At 34.0% G+C, this 19,146-nt stretch overlaps 2 protein-coding genes across 3 annotated transcripts in view; both read left to right on the forward strand.

Annotated features, from left to right (window-relative positions):
- The first annotated feature begins 872 nt into the window (after positions 1-872).
- Positions 873-19,146, forward strand: part of key (NF-kappa-B essential modulator kenny) — a 31,989-nt gene continuing 13,715 nt past the window's right edge. Inside the window, exons 1-4 of one of the 2 annotated variants that reach the window (XM_089705066.1) lie at positions 873-1,074; positions 1,189-1,446; positions 5,992-6,234; positions 7,566-7,748. In XM_089705066.1, the coding sequence (XP_089561192.1) occupies positions 1,255-1,446; positions 5,992-6,234; positions 7,566-7,748 (618 nt within the window). In that variant the 5' untranslated portion in view covers positions 873-1,074; positions 1,189-1,254. The remainder of the gene's footprint in view (positions 1,075-1,188; positions 1,447-5,991; positions 6,235-7,565; positions 7,749-19,146) is intronic. The other variant, XM_089705065.1, reaches the window with a different exon arrangement.
- On the forward strand, positions 7,937-9,296 carry LOC149481894 (uncharacterized). The gene has a single exon (XM_089705291.1). The coding sequence runs from the start codon at positions 8,346-8,348 to the stop codon at positions 9,294-9,296; it is 951 nt and encodes a 316-aa protein (XP_089561417.1). The 5' UTR covers positions 7,937-8,345.

Genomic DNA, 19,146 nt, shown 5'->3' on the forward strand with positions numbered 1-19,146 from the left:
TATAAAAGAAGTTGGGACTCTGGCCGTAGCTAAAAGACCATAATATATAGCGTATTTATGTGGAGGAAGGAAGGTGGAATTCCTCCATCGAAAAAGGGAGGATCTTCGACCAGTCTACTCGACTGGCCGGCCGTGAAGGCCCCGATGGATGATGTCGGAAAGTTGTATATATAGCTCTGTAGCGAAAACATTTCGCTTGCGCGATTCAGAGCGAGGTGTCGCTACAGGACTCCCCTCCGAGACCGGAGGTCGTAGTACGAATTGCCTTGCCAGTGCCAGGTATGTTCCAGTGAGTCGGAACAGGAAGCCGCTAGTTCACAGTGAGTCGGAACTGAGTGCGGTGATGCTGCGTGTAATGCTCCAGTGAGTCGGAGTGTGCAGTGAGGGTGGCTGTGGAGCTGACCAAGCATGCGCGATCGCACATGGTAGTGGACAGGACTCCATTTGAAGCCGAGTGCGCTGGCTGGCGGGCGGTGATCGTAGGCGGGGAAGGGATAGGTGGGCATGGACATCATGGATGGACAGAAGGAGTTGTGAACTGTCAGGGGTCACCACTGTGGAGGAAGGAAGGTGGAATTCCTCCATCGAAAAAGGGAGGATCCTCGACCAGTCTACTCGACTGGCCGGCCGTGAAGGCCCCGATGGATGATGTCGGAAAGTTGTATATATAGCTCTGTAGCGAAAACATTTCGCTTGCGCGATTCAGAGCGAGGTGTCGCTACATTTATGTCAGCAATAAAGCTTGAAAATCTCCACTTCTGTATCACTTTCATTTTTAGTATTTTTTTCTATACTTTGGTTAAATAAATGCTGTGGGTGGGTGTGATATACACTGTAAATTGACATTGACAGAAGTCAGAAATACATTTTTGACAAGTGACAACAGACAAATTTTTATTTGCAAACTGCCCACAAGTGAAAAATAAACCTCTTACACCACATTTTTTAATTGTTAATACTACAGCACAGTTTGCCATTCCCTGATAAACATTTATCGTCGTTCTTTGCGTGCACTTCGGTACCTACGTAAAATTCGATTGATTATTCAAATAACGACATTACACTTTCCAATAGGTGAGTATTGTTTGTCCTCGATCGTAATATTTTGTCAATTCTTATTTCACTTTTAATGAATACAATTTCCTTGTTGCCTTTGCATTACTTAGTTTTCATTTATATTCATTGCAGCCTGTCTTATGTATACGGAAGACAAGTAAATATATGTTTATAATATAAATTTGATGTATTATTAAAATGTCAATAAAACCAGAAAATGACGATGATTCGTTTATAATAATCCTTGGATCGTCTCCCGGCGCGAGTATGGATGTGAAATGCAATGGAGGGGATGCAGGCTTAAATAAATCAAACTTGGAGGATGCTATGAAAGATTTACCTGACCAAGCAAATATGGCTTTCAAGGCACAATTTCAATTGGGAGATAGTGTAAGTTATAATCAGTATATCTATGTTAATTTTATGCATCAACATTGATATATGTTTAATAATCAAATTGACGGGAACTGTTGATTGATAATTTTGGTTGAGTTTGATAAAACTTGTCCAAAATAAACATTGATAATACAACTACATTTTCTGATTATTTGCTATTTTTGTGGCCTAATTTGTTGTTTTTTTTTGATATTTAGTTGTTGTTTTTTTTATTAATGAACTCAAACTTTGGTAGAGATTAAACATTTAAACATAGATGGTGAAAATATTCAAAACTAGCTTTCCACTAGTGTCCGACCGAAACTGGTTTCCAGGCCGAAACCGAAACCGAATGTTCGGCCGTGGCTTCAGTTTCGGCCGAAACCGAAACCGAAACCGAAACTCACGTGGCCTAGTATGAAATTTCTAAAAATACTGAACTTTGGTGCATTTTACCTATTATTTTGCCTTAATTAGGGCATGAAAGGAAAACACAGTAGGTATATTAAATTTGTTGTAATCATTTATTCAATATAAAATAAAAAAATAATATTTTTTAAATATTAATTTAATTTTTATTATTTTTTCAAATTAAGTTCTCGGTAAAATCAGTCATCTAAATCAAATCAGTAATTGTTACTGTTACTTTAAATACTAAGTTTTGGTATTTTGAGATCTTTCTCTTTATTAAAGAGTCTTTAATACTTTGGATTGGTATTTGTACTTAGAAGAATAATAAGTCTCTTTTAGGTACCTCTTATATAAAAATAATAATTATAAATTACAATTACACCCAGTTCCAATCTCAACATAGATAATCAAAAATTGTTTCCACCAGCGTGGGTCAACCAACGTTTTGACAGCGTCCGTCAAAGCGTTGCCGAGGAAAACGAAGTTAGGCGAGCGTGAACGTGTGTGAACTAAGTTCACTGAACTTGCGAAATAAGTTTCGGTTTCGGCAAAAGTTTCGGCCGATTTTGGCCGAAACCGAAACTGCGGCCGAAACTTGATTTTTGGCCGAAACTCGGCCGAAACCGAAACCGAAACCGAAAGTTCGGTCGGACACTACTTTCCACCCTCGGCTTTGCCCGCGTTTACAAAGGAAAACCTGTTCCCGTAGGATTTCCGGGATAAAACCTATCCTATGTCCTTTCTCGGGTATCAAAATATCTCTATACCAAATTTCATTCAAATTGATTCAGTAGTTAAGGCGTGATTGAGTAACAGACAGACAGACAGAGTTACTTTCGCATTTATAATATTAGTATGGATTGTTATATCAAATGTTTGCATTATAAATATCTGATGCTATTGTATAATAGCTTTAAGTATATTTGATACCAATTATTTTAAATCATGTCTATTCAATAACAATTGTCTATACTAATATTATAAAGAGGAAAAGTTTGTAAGTATGTATGTATGTATGTATGTATGTATGGTTTTCACGCATAAACTACTGGACCGATTTCAAAAATTCTTTCACCATTAGAAAGCTGCATCTTTACTGAGCAACATAGGCTATATTGCATTTTCAAAAAAATTAGAGATCCTTACCAAAAATGCAATAATGTAACCCAAGGTGTAAAAAAATCCTCAATAAAACTTCTGTCATCGCGTGCGCTGCGGAATCTATTGAAGATAGAACAAAAAAATGTTCTACGGTATTATAGAATGGATCAATATCTACAAGAAAGTCCGCGATACCATATGTCCATCTTCGGTAGTTATGTTACTACAACAATTTTTTTACGTTTTCAAAGTAAATAGAAGTGCCGTCAGTAATCAAACCATGTTATCCATACACATATATTAATCCTTATCCCATTAAATTATGTTTTATTATAGACTGTTTCAATACCAGCAAAATACTTTTTAAATGAAAAGAATTGGATATTCCATTCAAAAGATATAACGAATTTTTAAAAGTGTCAATCTACAGAAAATAGTAGGTATACTGTTCGAGCAGGCCGTAGCGCGGGGGTCACGGAGGAATTCTACCAATATGCGTCTTGACGGAACATAGTGGGGTTTTGGTCGGTAGGAATCCGACATAACTCACGGCCCCTCCCCCGGAGGCCGTGGGTATCTATGAAAGATTTCCCCACTAAAACAAAAAAAAATAAAAAAAAGGCCGTAGTGCGGGACGGGGTAAAGGTGATTTTCATGTGAATAAAAATTAAATCTATAGTCCGACCTATAGTAGACTTTTCACTGTAACGATATCGCTATCTATGCGGGTGAAACCGCAGGGCATTGCTAGTCATTAATAATTTTCAAGCACAACTACCTTTGCTATTTAAACATACTTATTTGTGTTTTAGAATCATTATTCTTATTAAAAGACAATCTATTCTAATATTATAAAGCCAAAAAGTTTGTTTGTTAAAATATAAAGCCAAAAAGTTTGTTTGTTAAAACGCGCTAATCTCGGGAACTACTGGTCTGATTTAAAAAATTATTTCGGTGTTAGATAGTTCATTTATAGATGAAGGCTATAGGCTAGATATCATCAAGCTAAGACCAACAGGAGCTGAGCCACACGGGTAAAACCGCGGGGCTCAGCTAGTGTAAAATAACAAGGAAAACAATGTACTGATAAAAAGTAAATAAATAGGGACTTTACCTATAAGTCATTTATAGCTTGTTCATCATAATATGATTCTTGATAACTTTTGCATAGGTGTATTGTTTTTACCACATATCAAGTTACATATGTAAATAGCAGTGTTATATTCTTAGTAGAGGAATTCAACTATTATTTATGTGGGTAGTAAGATGACACTGCTATTTTATGAGGGTAATCTATAAACACAATAGTATTTTTTATCAATGGATTACATTTTTTTTAAATTAATTCATACAATATAACAAACATAATCAGCTAACCTTTTATAATAATGTTTTGATGATTTATTACAATTTTTCTTTTGACCTATAAAGTACATTTTCTGGTCTTTTACTACACACATTCACATCATTTAATTATTTCAAATTGTAAATAGATGCATATGCATATTAGTCAGTTCAATAAAGAAACGAATCTTCAATGGCGGCCAAAGCTGACTTTGACAGATGGTAGGATCAGCAAAAAAGAAAATAAAAATAACGTAAATTGATAATTATTTTATTAACTATTTCAAATTGTTTGTTGACAAACTTTTTTGTTATTGTATTTGTGTATTTATATGAATTATCATATTTACGTATACAGAATGTAATAAAATCCCCATAATACTTGTAATAAGCCCATAAAACTGAACAACTTTTCCCAAAGAACATATTTTGTCAAATTCCAATAAAACATTATTTACTTTCGCAAATGCATAATTGTCATTGTAAATTTATGATAAAAACTATTATAGGGAAAATCAAATACATTTTAGTGATTTTATTTTTCCATTTTTTTTTTGCATACCGTACGGCCGTGTGTGAGCGAGAGGGAATGATAAGCGCCGCCATTGAAGATTCGTTTCTTTAAAGAACTGACTAATACATGCCAATGGTGCCAAATAGTAAATTATAAAGTTGTATATATTAATATAAATTAATCTGTATGATCCACTATTTTTTGCTTGTTCACATGTTATACAGTTGTTGCCATTTATGTTTAGTCTATGCTCAGCCTAAAGTAAATAAATATTTTAATGATAATGTAGCTTTACACTGTATGTTTAGGGTATGTTTATTATTGTAGTTCTTCTCTTTATGGTCATACTTCAAGTCAATTGAAAATTGTATCTATTAATAATGGTAATATGTTTTGATTGCAATTATTTTTAATATCATACTTATAAGTGACAATAACTCTGACAGCATATGATTTAATAATAAAATACATACAGTACAGGCTTATTTTTGAATATTATGAATCAGGAAGTATTGCACTTATTCTTTTTCTATTTTTATCTGATAAGGTATGTAAATTTATGTATTGCACCACAATTTTTAAATGCCACAGATTTGGACAAATGAGGTTTATTTATAAAAACTCCATACTTCAAAAAAATACTTGTTAAATTGCAGTGTTTTATTTTCTTAATAAATTACAGAAAACTTAAGTATTTAAGAATTAAAAAAAAATATCTTTCTCTTCAGAACTGTATTGCTCATAACCAATCTTATCTTCCAAGCAGATTTGGTTTTTATATGTTTCTCAAATTAATAATAGCCAAAATGTCAAGCTTCATTAAGATCAGTTCAGCTGTTTGATTTTAAGTGGTGTGATTTACCTGATTTACTATTTCATATATGAATAGATTATGCTATAAAATAGTCATTTCCATGTTTCTTGTCAATTAGCTTAGCGACATTCCAATTTACAGAAACATAAAAAAAAGATGTGTGGCACTCGGGGGCTGCCGCGGTAAAGCTATTGCATGCTATGCCTTCAAGCCACACCTCCGTGTCCGTCGGAGTGGGGAGCGTGAGGTTTTTTCGTTACGGAATTTCTCGATTCGGTCCCCGCGCTCAAGGCCCGCGAAGCCCGCGAAGCTATGCAATAGCTTAAAAATGATTATCCATAAACACAAAAATTAACGAAATACATTACATTAACAGCCGTCCCCAGCCAGCATGATGGTGGCCAGCACAATCATAACGGACGACAGAAGTACAGAAGAATTACAGAAACGATTCGGTGAGCTTCTCGACGAGAATGTAGTACTCAAAGAGACGTTGAAACAAAACAACGATTCGATGAAAGAACAGTTTTCGTTGATAGCCTCATGCCAAGAGGATATGGTGAAAACTCATAAACTGCATAAGGAGAAGTTTGATGAAACGAGAGAGCTTGTGGAAAAGGTATTTGCTTGCATTTTACTTTAAAAAAAGAGCGCATGTTTTGGCAAAAGTTAAAGATACCAAATTGTCGCCTTACTCCATGGTATTGCTATGACGCATTGAAATTTTACTCTCAACGCGCCTAAAGAAATTTCACTTCAAAAATTATAATAGCACACCATCAACTTTTAAATTAAATGTTAATAAAATGAACTAATTAATCATGTGATTTAGTTGTGGTTGACTTATCTGCTACAAATTGAATAAAAAGTGCTTTTGAATCATGTGCGTTAATAAACCAAAGGAAATGAGATAAATTATAATAAATCTAGTTTACCCATTAATTTGCTTATAATTTGTCTAATTTGAATAATGTTATCATAATATTTTGGGATTCCAGCCATTCTTCTGTTTTTTTCTTATAAAATTCATTGAATCCATACTGTGATATTATAAATGCGAAAGTAACTCTGTCTGTCTGTCTGTTACTCAATCACGCCTAAACTACTGAACCAATTTTCATGAAATTTGGTATGGAGATATTTTGATACCCGAGAAAGGACATAGGCTACTTATTATCCCGTGAAAATGATGCAATCCCGGAAATCCCACGGGAACGGGAACTACGCGGGTTTTTCTTTGGCTGCGGGGGCGAAGCCGCGGGCGGAAAGCTAGTGGTCTATAAATTTTGAATGATATCTAGTCTATCTATAATGATATCTAAATTTTGAATATATATATAGATAACTTCCTCATAATCTCTTTACATAAAACTTTCAACACAACCTCATTGGTTAAGTCCGACCGTACACGGACTTCTCGAGCAGTAAACGGCTGAGCGACGTACAGGGACTGCTCGAGCTGTCGCTACAAACCGCGCAGTTGACGACTTGAAGCGGTTTCGACTGCTCCAACTTCCGTGTACGGCAGCAATGAATATATATAGTTCACTGCGCGGTCGCGGCTTCAAGCCGTCGGTCTAAACTGCTTGAAGCGGTCCGTGTACGGCCGCCCTAAAAAGAAAATTTAAACTGTGTATATTTTAACCGACTGACCGGTTGGCTTGGTTGGTAGTGCCGCTGCCTTCCAAGCTAGAGGTCGTGGGTTCGATTCCCACCCGGGGCAAATATTTGTGTGATGAACATAGATGTTTGCTCTGTGTCAGGGTGTTAATTATCTATATAAGTATTTATTTAAAATTATATAATATGTATATTTATCAGGCATCTGGTTTCCAATTTCCATAACACAAGCGAAAGCTTAGTATGGGATCAGATCGTGCCGTGTGTGAAAATTGTCCTGAAATATATATTTAATTTATTTTATATTTATTTAATAAATCTATTTTACAGCTACGTCTAGAAAACAAAAAGCTCAAAGACGATATAGTGCGTCTATCTCAAACAGATATACTTACAAACGGTGACGTGAAGTCTGGCGCGTCGTCCACAGTGGAGTTTGTGACGTCACCAGATGATGATACTATCAACAAGTTGACAGCACAATTGGAATTAGTTGAAAAACAACGGAGACAGGTATGTTATATGTATGGTGGAGTTAAAACAGATTTAAGTAATCCCCTACTAATATTATAAGTGTGAAACTCTCTCCTTAACGCTTAAATCACATAGCCATGCACGAAATTTAGTACAAATATATGGTAGTGAGAAAGGACATAGGATAGGTTTTATCCCGGAAATCCCTTCCATCCCTTCCCCTTGGATATTCATTCGAAGTGGACGTCTTTTTTGTTTAGATTTAAATTTAAAAATAATTTATATCAAAGTAATTCAGTGTGAAATAATAGGAGTGCATAAAATAAAAGCAGTGTTGCTCAAGTGACGCGTGATCAACTCGCATAAGTAAGTTAATCTAGCAGAGGTCTCGCTTAACTGGACGGAATGGTTATTTGTATGAAATCACCGATCGACGACCATTATACAAGACCTCTCCGCTTGTAATGCATAAACGATAACTGTTCGATACTTCTGCTTTCCTAGTACATTTGTTTCCTACTTGGAGTGTTATTTTAAATGAAGATAAGTTTGGAACTAAATAAATTGTAATTAAAAACACCACCTACTATTTTATGATATCCTGGTATATGAGTGCATATATTTTATAAAATAAAAATGCCGCTTAAACGAACTCCTCCAAAAACTAAACAAATGATTAATATTACTTCCGAGAACATTTCATCTGCTGCGACAGATACCGAGACGGAGGGCGCCACTTGTATTATGAAGCAAAGAACCCGTACACGGAAAAGACAGCATGATGACGAATTGTCCTTATTTATGACAGAAATGAAGAAAACTTTTGATGAATTTAAAGAAACTGTTATGTCGGATCTCCATCGGTGCCTGAATGAATTCAAAGAAGAACAAGAAAAAAAGTTTTCTGAACTAAATAGCACTGTGTGTGAAATTAAATGTCAAAATAGTTCTATTATGGAGACTGTCGCTTTCATTTCTAAGCAATATGATGATATGAAAATAAAATTGGATTTATTTGACAAGGAAAAGAAAGAATACCAACACCGTATTAACTTACTAGAAAGTAAAATTGAACATTTGGAAAGAAATCAATTCTTATCAACTATAGAAATTAGAAATATACCTCCACAAAAAAAGGAGAATACGCATGATCTCTTAGGAATTGTATCAAAAGCCACGAAACTAATTGGTGTTCCGCTTAATCCGAATGATATTTCTAACATCTTTCGCATAGGTTCGAAACCAGAATCAAAACCAATAGTGGTTAAGTTCTCAAACGTTTTTATAAAGGAAAAGGTTTTGTCAGGTTTCAAGAAGTACAACAAAGATCAACAGGAAAACAAACTATGCACAGCCGATCTAGATATTGTTGGTAATAGCAATAAAATATATATGTCGGAATATCTCACTCCTAAAACAAAAAGACTATTTTTTCTTGCTAGAGATTTTGCTAACACATCTGGCTATAAATTCTGCTGGACTGCGAGTGGAAAAGTGTTTCTACGCAGGAAAGAAGGTTTACCACCAATTAGAATCGAAAGAGAGGAAGATTTGGATCAACTTAAAGCCCATCATAAACAGGATTAATATATACATTTTAGACATAACTTCTCTTCATTCTGTAATTTATGTTATATTAGTAATTTTTTTCTATCATTGTTTAATTAACTGTAAAATCTACTTGAGCACGTATAACGCTAATATTATATATTTAATACACTCATATTACAACACAAAAAACACACCTAAAGACTCACACAAACACGTTAACATATCATCTGTTTTACGTATAATCTCAGCATGTATCATAATATTTATATCGGGTTTTATAGTATGGCATTTATTTTTCAACTCTTTATGTGGTCTAATCATGCACTCTTTCAGACTTATTTACAATAGTTGCTTTATTACTGTTCTTTATATTATAAAACTTAAAAATGGCTTCGTTAAATGATATTCAAGTAGATCTTGATATGGTGACGATAGCTGACTCAAGGGTTTGCGATCCTGACCAGTGTATCACTTTTATGGACTGTGTAAATGATAAACTAAAAATAATGACGCATAATATTCGTAGTATATACAAAAACATGGATCAATTGGAGCTCCTATTAGACAGTATGGGGTTAGATTTAGATGTACTGGTCCTTACGGAATGTTGGTTGTCTGAGGAAAAAGATCCTCCTAATCTTAAAGGCTATAATCATCATTTTTCATCCCATAATATTAACCAAAATGACGGTCTTACTTTATATATCAAAAGCGATTTTAAATATCATGTAAGGGAACCGAAATTTGATGAAGCGAATTGTCTAATTCTAACTGTTAATGACTGCGCTATTATTGCTGTCTATAGGCCTCCATCATTTCGTTCCACTGATACATTTTTAAACGGCTTGGAAACTGTTGTGAAGAGTGTGAAACATGTTAAAAATATAGTTTTAATCGGTGATATGAATATAGACATCAAAACAGATTCTAGAGACAAAAATTCGGGTTCCTATCTAACTCTAACCTCTCAGCTAGGTTTATTGCCAGCTCATACCATACCTACAAGAGAATTAAATTGTTTGGATCATGTTCTTTTAGGCTCTCATTGTAATGCTCAAGTATTTATTATAAATTCTTTCATAACTGATCATAAACCGATTGTGCTCACAATGGACACCGATGCACGTGCTGTCAAACCTATGATCTCTGAAAATTCTGTAAATAGGACTGATTGGGAAGAGGTTTCTCGTGATCTAGATAAAATCGATTATACTACTGTCTTACAGGCTACGAACGCAAACACTGCTGCAAACATATTAGTTGACACCATTAAGGAAATTATCCAAGCTCACACTAAAAAAATTATTAGATCTAAGCGCAAAAAAATTCTTAAGCCCTGGATAACCCCGGGTATACTAAAATGTATCAAAAACCGCGATAAATTGCACATTAAATCTAAAAAACAGCCTAACAACGAAATTTTAAAGTTAACTTATACTAGATACAGATCATTTTGTAATAAATTGCTGAAAAATGTCAGAAAAACTTATGAGAAGTCTAAATTGCAAACATCCCTTAATAATCATCTCTGTCAAACTCACTGTGACAAGTACGTTGTTCCCTTAGTTCTTTCCAAGTTTTAAATATAATTATCGCACAAACACTTGTTAAAAACATCCCATTTTAGTGATAACCACTTATTAAAACTATCAGCTGTTGTGAATTATAACAATCGTGCATTAATCTTCCGTAACATTCCATATTCCAAAGTGTACTGTCGTCGTGTTCTTATCTATAATACGTCATCGTCGTTGCGAGCGCTTGCCGGGACTACAAACCTTCGGCATGGATAACATAATATGTAAACGTTGTGATGAAAATGTTTTAGACGGTGCGATATGCTCACTGTGCCATGTTACTTACCACTATTACTGTGTGAGCTTAACGGAGGTAGGTTGGCGAAGGCTCGGAAACAGACAATCATCCTGGATGTGCCCAGAATGTAGAAAGAGCCCGCTTCAAATAGGCATGACTTCCAAAAATTGTACCTCACAGGATGATACTACGCCCTATCGTGTACAATTAACAAGAATTGAAGAGATGCTCGCACCCCTAACATCCTTGCCAGGGCATGTTGAACAGTTACGGCTTGAATTAAATGATTTAACATCGAAGTTTAATGCGAATGTTATTGAAGAGGTTTACACCCGATTGGCCGATATCGACCAAAAATTGAGCGTTGTGGAATCCTTAAAGGATGAATTAAAAAGATCTAAAGCTCAGATCGCCAGCTTGGGTAATCAAATCCAGACCATTCATTCTGATATTGCAAAAAAAGACACCATTATATCTAATTTGGAAAAAAAAGTATCGGTGATAACTACTGAACACCAACGTTCACAACAGAAAACGCGTTTTCTAAATATAGAAGTTGTCGGCATTCCTGAAAAATCTAACGAAAATTTAATCGATTTACTTCTTCGTCTATCAACTATACTGGGCTCTAATCTAGGTAAAGACGATATCGAGTTTATCACAAGAGTACATTCTATTCGTCAAAAACCAGGCCAACCTAAGAAAATTATTGCCAAACTCAAAGACCGAAGATGTAAGGATGACCTATTAGCCAATTTCAGGAAACATAACAAACAAAATGGTCTTACTTCATGCGACCTTGGCTTCACTGAGAATTCGATGAAGATTTTTGTCAACGAACACCTCACAATTGCCAATAAAATTCTCTTAAATAATTGCAAACTGCGCGCAAAGGAACGTAACATTAAATTTGTTTGGGTGAAGAACTGCACTATTTACATGCGCCGTAACGAAAAATCACCACCAAAAGCAATTACATCTGAAGAAAACTTGATGGATTTTTTAGGGTCGCTTTAATAGTTACATATTATTCACTATTATGGTTTCAAAAACTTGTTATATTGGTAAGACGTACCCATACATATTTAAATTATAATCATCTAAATAACACTACAATATTACACTTCAAAACTTCATCCATAATTTTTGTTTGCTTTAATTTTAAAATTTTCATTATATTTAATAAATTACTCCAGAATACCAAAGGTTTAGTATCTCTTAACATCTATGCTTACTGCGTTAATATTACAAAGTACCCGCAAAACTACAACTTTTTTGCTTATAAGAAACGTAATAATGATCCGATAATTGTTCATTTCAATTTTATAGTTAATAGGTATGAATTGTTTTATATTATAATATTTTGTGCAACCGTGACTCAAGATCTCAATTTACATCATCAACAATCATTTTATCCACTTCACAATTTAGTACAATGGAAGGCTTAAATACACTAAACATTTATTATCAAAATGCCCGCGGTTTGCGCACAAAATTACATTCACTATATAAAAACATTGAAAGCAGTACTTACGACATAATAATCATTACTGAAAGTTGGCTTTGTGACGGTATTCTGGATTCTGAAATATGCAATAACAACTATGACGTATTTAGGTTTGACCGTAAGCACAAAAAAAGGGGCGGAGGTGTGTTGATATGCGTTAAAAAAATTCTTGCGGCATTTTGTCACAATATAAACTGCCCACAACTTGAGAGTGTATGGCTTACAATACCTAAATCTTCTTTTAATGTCAAGTCTCGCTATAACAGCAGTGACCTACATGTTATAGGTGTTTATATTCCACCTAACTCTGACGCTCCACAGCTACTTAGAGATTTTGATAATTCTTTGAAAATGTTTCATAGTAAAACGTTAAACGACAAATTTTTGGTAACCGGTGACTTTAATCTTCCATTTATTAGTTGGTACAGAGACTTTAGTTTTAATTTTACAAAACAATGTAATACAGAACTTTCAGATTCTGCTTTAAACTTGTTAGGTACATTTAATTTATTAGGTTTAAAACAATATAATTTATTTCAAAATAGCTGTGGTAATATCTTGGACCTTCTGTTATCAAATACACATTTATATTGTAATATATGTCATGGACCCCTCGTAAATGTTGATCAATATCATAGCCCTTTAGAATTTGTTATTAAAGATTTATATATAAAACCACTTCAAACTAAAGGCCAAGTTATAAAAAAGTACTTTAAGGCCGATTATGATACTATAAACTGTAAGCTGAAAACCATTGACTGGCATAGTCTCTTGCACTCGGGTTCTGTTAATGATGCTGTCAAGAAATTTTATGATATTGTTTATTCTATTATTGAATCGTATGTACCAACTGTAAAGCTTTCATCACGTTACAGGTATCCTAAATGGTATACACCTGCACTTATAAATTTAATTAAGGAAAAATCTAAAATACATACAAAATGGATACGCTTTAAAAATCCTCGCGACTATAGTTCTTTTTCTTTGCTAAGAACCCGAGTTAAGAAGTTACAGTCAGAATGTTATGATAAATATATATCTCGTTGTCAAAGTAGTATTAAAACATCACCTAAAGAATTCTGGACTTATGTTAAAAACAAACGCTCTAATCACGGCATTCCCCAAAACATGTCTTATAAAGGCTGCTTATTGACTAATGGTCAAGACATCTGTAATTCTTTTAACGAATTTTTTCAAAGCGTATTTCAGCAATCTGATCAGTCCACCCCTACATTTTCTAAGGAGGCCGATATCTCCGATAATCTCAATTACATTGAAGTCAATGAGAAACTTCTTCAAAAACTGTTGCAACAGTTAGATCCACAGAAAGGCGCTGGTACGGATGGAATACCTTCAATTTTCATAAAAAAATGTGCAACTGGTTTGATGACTCCTTTGCTAATACTTTTTAAACGTTCTTTCTCAGATGGTATCTTTCCGAGTCGATGGAAGGAAGCACAAATAGTTCCAATTCATAAAAGTAAATCAAAATTGGACATAACAAATTACAGAGGTATATCTATTCTTAATGTATTAGGTAAAATTTTGGAACGTATCGCTTATGATAACATATATTATTTAGCATTAAAATGTATTCCTCATAATCATCATGGTTTCATTAAATCACGTAGCGTTACATCCAACCTTCTTGAATTTACTCATTCTATCAATATGGATTTAGATGACAAGTCACAAGTCGACGTCATCTATACTGATTTCGAGAAGGCATTCGATCGGGTCGACCATAATATATTGTTGACGAAACTTTATGCCATCGGCATAAGAGGAAACCTCCTTAGATGGATTGAATCATACATAAGGAATCGTCATCAAGCTACAGTTATCGGTGGATTCCGATCAAACTTTATTAAAGTAACATCCGGTGTACCGCAGGGTTCGCATCTCGGCCCCTTATTATACAACGTATTTCTTTACGATTTATCTGATTGTTTTCTTGATTCCAAGTTCCTTGTATTTGCAGACGATAAAAAACTTTACAAAAAAATCAACAGTCTAGAAGACTGTATTAAGCTGCAAGGCGATCTCGATCGACTGACACTGTATTACAAAACTAATAAAATATCTGTTAATATTAGCAAATGCCAATTAATTACTTTTACCCGGAAAAAAAAGGATGTCATTAATTTCAATTACAAACTAAATAATGTATCACTCGAAAGAACAACACAGGTTAGAGACTTAGGTGTTATTCATGACATTAAACTTACGCATAACGATCATGTTGAATTTATTATACAAAAAGCGTACAAAAATTTAGGTTTCATACTTCGGACTTGTGATGCATTCACAGATATCTTATGTTTAAAAGTGCTGTATTTTTCGTATGTGCGAAGCGTACTAGAATTTGCGAGTCCGATCTGGCGTCCCTCTTATCGCTGTTATATTGACCGCTTGGAAAATATTCAAAAAATATTTGTTAGAAAACTTAATTTTATATCGAAGACCTCTAATTGTGCTAATTACCTTGAAGGATGCTCTCTCCAAAGGATTAATACACTCGAACAACGGAGAGATATTATCGACATGATGCTGCTTTACGACATAATGCGTAATAGACTGGACTGTCCAAATATTCTCGGTAATATCTCACTACAAACACCGTCATTACGAACAAGGCATTGCCAACTATTAAAGGTTCCCCTTGCTTCAACCAAACACCTGCAAAATTCTACACTCTTCCGTCTACCTGATATTTACAACAAGAAATTCTCAAGTGTTGACATATTTCATCTCTCCCGTAACAGTTTTAAAAAAGCAGTAACAGACAATATCACCAATTCAATAATTTCTTAGTTTACCTTTAAACATTCTCACCACACTACACCATTATACACTACACACACAGTACACACATTCACACATCCATACCAAACATTCTATAATGGGTACGTTTTCCTCTTTTTTTTTTGTATATCATGTCCAAAAAAAAAAAAAAAATAATAATTTTTTCCACTTTATCATTGTAATAATTAATGTAAAACTACTGTCACATTAATTGTCTTATTATTGGTATTCCTTTTTATTGGCGTATTGTTTTGTTAAAGTTAATTATAAATATTGTAATACAAATAGCTGTAAGGAATCTATGTATGTAAAAATAAATAAATAATAAATAATCCAAAACTTTTGTGGCGGTCCATAAAAGAAATTGCTCAAATGAATATTAATAAAAATTCCCCAACACCTTTAATAAGCGGTAAAGATTCTCCAATAAATACATTAAATAATATTAATAGGTATTTTTCAAACATAGGCCGGAAATTAGCTGAAAAAATTCCTGATTGCTCTAGTTCCCAGTCACAACATAAAAACGTAAATTTTCATCCACCCTGTAATTCATTTGTACTGCTACCTACTAGTGAATCCGAAATTTTATCAATAATAAATAATTTAAAAAATGATTCTGCTACTGGCTGGGATGGTATACCTACCCATTTAATCAAAATGAACAAAAATATTTTGGCTAAGCCACTAACTAAAATTTTCAACCTATCCATTGAAACTAGTAGTTTCCCTAACTATTTTAAGAAATCTCTCATAACCCCGGTATTTAAGGGCGGTGACAGGAACAGTGTCGAAAACTATAGACCTATATCAGTTTTACCAGTTTTCAGTAAAATTTTCGAGAAAATTATAAATAAGAGATTAATGAACTTTTTTACTATTAACAAGCTTATAGCTCAAAATCAATTTGGTTTTCAGGCGGATAGATCTACAGAGGGAGCAGTATTGGACTTAACTAATTATATAACCAATAGGCTAGATAAAAGAGAAAAATGTTTAGGCATTTTCCTCGACTTAACCAAGGCTTTCGACACTGTTTCTGTTCCCATCCTTTTGTCTAAATTGGAAAGTTTTGGAATACGCGGGGTTGCACTTGATCTTTTTACTGATTATTTAACTGCCAGAACTCAAAGAATTAAAATAAATAATCTTGTGAGCACCGATATGCCTGTATTTTATGGCGTTCCGCAAGGCAGTGTACTCGGACCTAGTCTATTCTTAGCCTACATCAACGATCTGTGTCTTCTAAATTTAAACTGTTGTAAAATAATTACATTCGCGGATGACACGGTCCTGCTTTTTAATGGTACAAGTTGGAGGCATGTTTTTCACAACGCGCAAAGTGGTTTTCAAATCATACTGGACTGGCTTCGTTGTAATAAGCTCACAATAAACCTTAAAAAAACTAAGTGTATTAACTTCAGTTTAAAAAATGATGTTTTGCCGATCGACCTCTCAATCAAAGCTCATACTTGTAATTATAACAACATAAGTTTGTGTTCTTGTCATACAATTGAGATTGCTAATAATATTAAGTACCTAGGGGTTATTCTAGACTCCCGTCTGACGTGGCAATTGCATATCGATAATTTGTGTTCTCGTACTCGTAAACTGATCTGGACCTTTAAAAAACTACGACAGGTAGCTGAACTTAACCTACTTAAAACTGTTTATCTTTCTCTCTGTCAGAGTATACTTAGGTATTGTATTGTAGCTTGGGGTGGCACTCATAAAACTATTCTTCTACCTTTAGAGAGATGCCAGAGGTCAATACTTAAGGTGTCAGCTTTTAAGCCAGTTCGTTTTCCCACAAAGGTTATATACAGGGTGTAATCGTTAAGTGTGCACAGGTGATTATTCCGTAACTATTACAGATATCAAAAAACTTTAAACTGATATCGAAAGTACTTAACCTAATGAGTAAAATGGCCATAATAAATTTTTAAAAATAATACGAGAAATATCTAAAAAATTAACTTTAAACCCTCCCATACATTTAGTATGAGATATGAATATCCCATGTACATGGGTTGATCCAAAAGTAATGATAATCAATATTAAACAAGGTCATTACAGTTAAAATAATTATGTATTTCTCTAGATAGTCTTCTAACTAGATAATATACTTCGATATTTTTTTTCCTTAACTTAGAAAAAAAAAAACTTTGACTTCATCTACAAAAACCCCTCAAAATCGGCCATCACTTCGCTGTCGTCTTAAAATTTCTTGTATCGACGGTGTTTCTTGTGCCGAGGTAAGAGATAGAATTAACTAGGAGCTAGATCTTACAAACAGGGTGGGTGTTTAAGCATTTTCAATGCCGATTTTTGATTGGCAGCCATCGCAACTGACGCTTTGTGATCTGGTGCGTTGTCTTGGTGAACCAACATTCAAGACCGAAGTTTGCCATGTCTCTTTTTCTTACTAACCTACCCGCAATCTTTTAATTTGGTCTGTGTAGTAAGAGCCCTGTGTAGTAGTGGCTACCTTCTTAAAATATTCCACATTTCTTCAGCGTCCCAAAAAACTACGGCTTTAATCTATCCCACTAATTTTCACTTTGAAAATCTTCACCGTCACTTTGGAAGCTCGCATCCAGGCCATTGATTGTTTCTTGGTTTCAGCATAAACATGGTGAACCCAGGTAACGCCCATGGTCACAAATCAAAAATCTCATTAAAAATTTAGAAATTCACCCTCTAAATGTCGAATCGTTGTTTCTTCTTTTCGTCGGGAAACATTCTGGCTCGCACTGTTCACATTAAAATTAATGTTAATATGTACTTGGAAACGTGGCCTGTAGATATAATTTTTTTGTGATAACTTAGTGATTACATGAGCAAGCATAAAACATTTATTTTATATTTTTATTTGCACAGGAAATACCCAATTATCATTACTTTTGGATCAACCTATACATTTAATATGAAAGATTTTAGCTTTTTTTTGTTTTTTTGGTTTTCTGCTTTAATTACTTCGCAAATTTGGAGGGAAGTTCATTTAGAAACTGTAAATAGACCTCCTCATTGTATTGCACAATAAGGACGTCACTTCGAAAATCTACTATGAATACAAAATGTATGGGAAATAAATTGTATGGGAGCGTTTAATGTAACATTTTTGGTTATTTCTCGTTTTATTTTTAAAAATTTATTATGGCCATTTTACTCATTAGGTTAAGTACTTTCGATATCAGTTTAAAGTTTTTTGATATCTGCAATAGTTACGGAATAATCGCTTGTGCACACTTAACGATTACACCCTGTATAATTTATTCAATGTATTATCTATTAGACAACTCTATATATTAGACACTGTCCTTAAATTCCATAATCTAATAAACATTAATGTAAGTTTCTCTAACATAAACTTAACTCAGCGTTCAACTAGAGATGTAGTAAAACATCAAACTTTCAATACGACCTTTTTCCGTAGGCAATTTCTATATTTGGGACCACACTTATATAATGTAATAAATAAAGAGTTGAAAATATTTAATTTATCACGATATAAAAGTAAAAAAACTATAACTAAATGGCTGCTCTCAAAGGATTACTACTACACAGAAAATGTAATTATCTCTAAGACCCGCTGTTAACGTGAGAGTCTATATAAGTTATTCAAACGTAAACACATTCTACTCATGCTCTTCTACCATTATATGAACCCACACTCCTCCAATCATGCACACACGTAAGACATGTCACACACACACACACACTCACACTCACACACTCATACACTCACAAACACACCCA

This window comes from Colias philodice, chromosome 16, assembly GCF_061535455.1.
Source record: "Colias philodice isolate Cphi_HAF_F1 chromosome 16, ilColPhil1 Martin Lab GWU primary, whole genome shotgun sequence".
Classification (NCBI taxonomy): Eukaryota; Metazoa; Arthropoda; class Insecta; order Lepidoptera; family Pieridae; genus Colias; species Colias philodice.

Bases quoted from the DNA above. Each gene is read 5' to 3' on its own strand.
- LOC149481894 (XM_089705291.1), top strand. From the start codon at position 8,346: ATGCCGCTTAAACGAACTCCTCCAAAAACTAAACAAATGATTAATATT.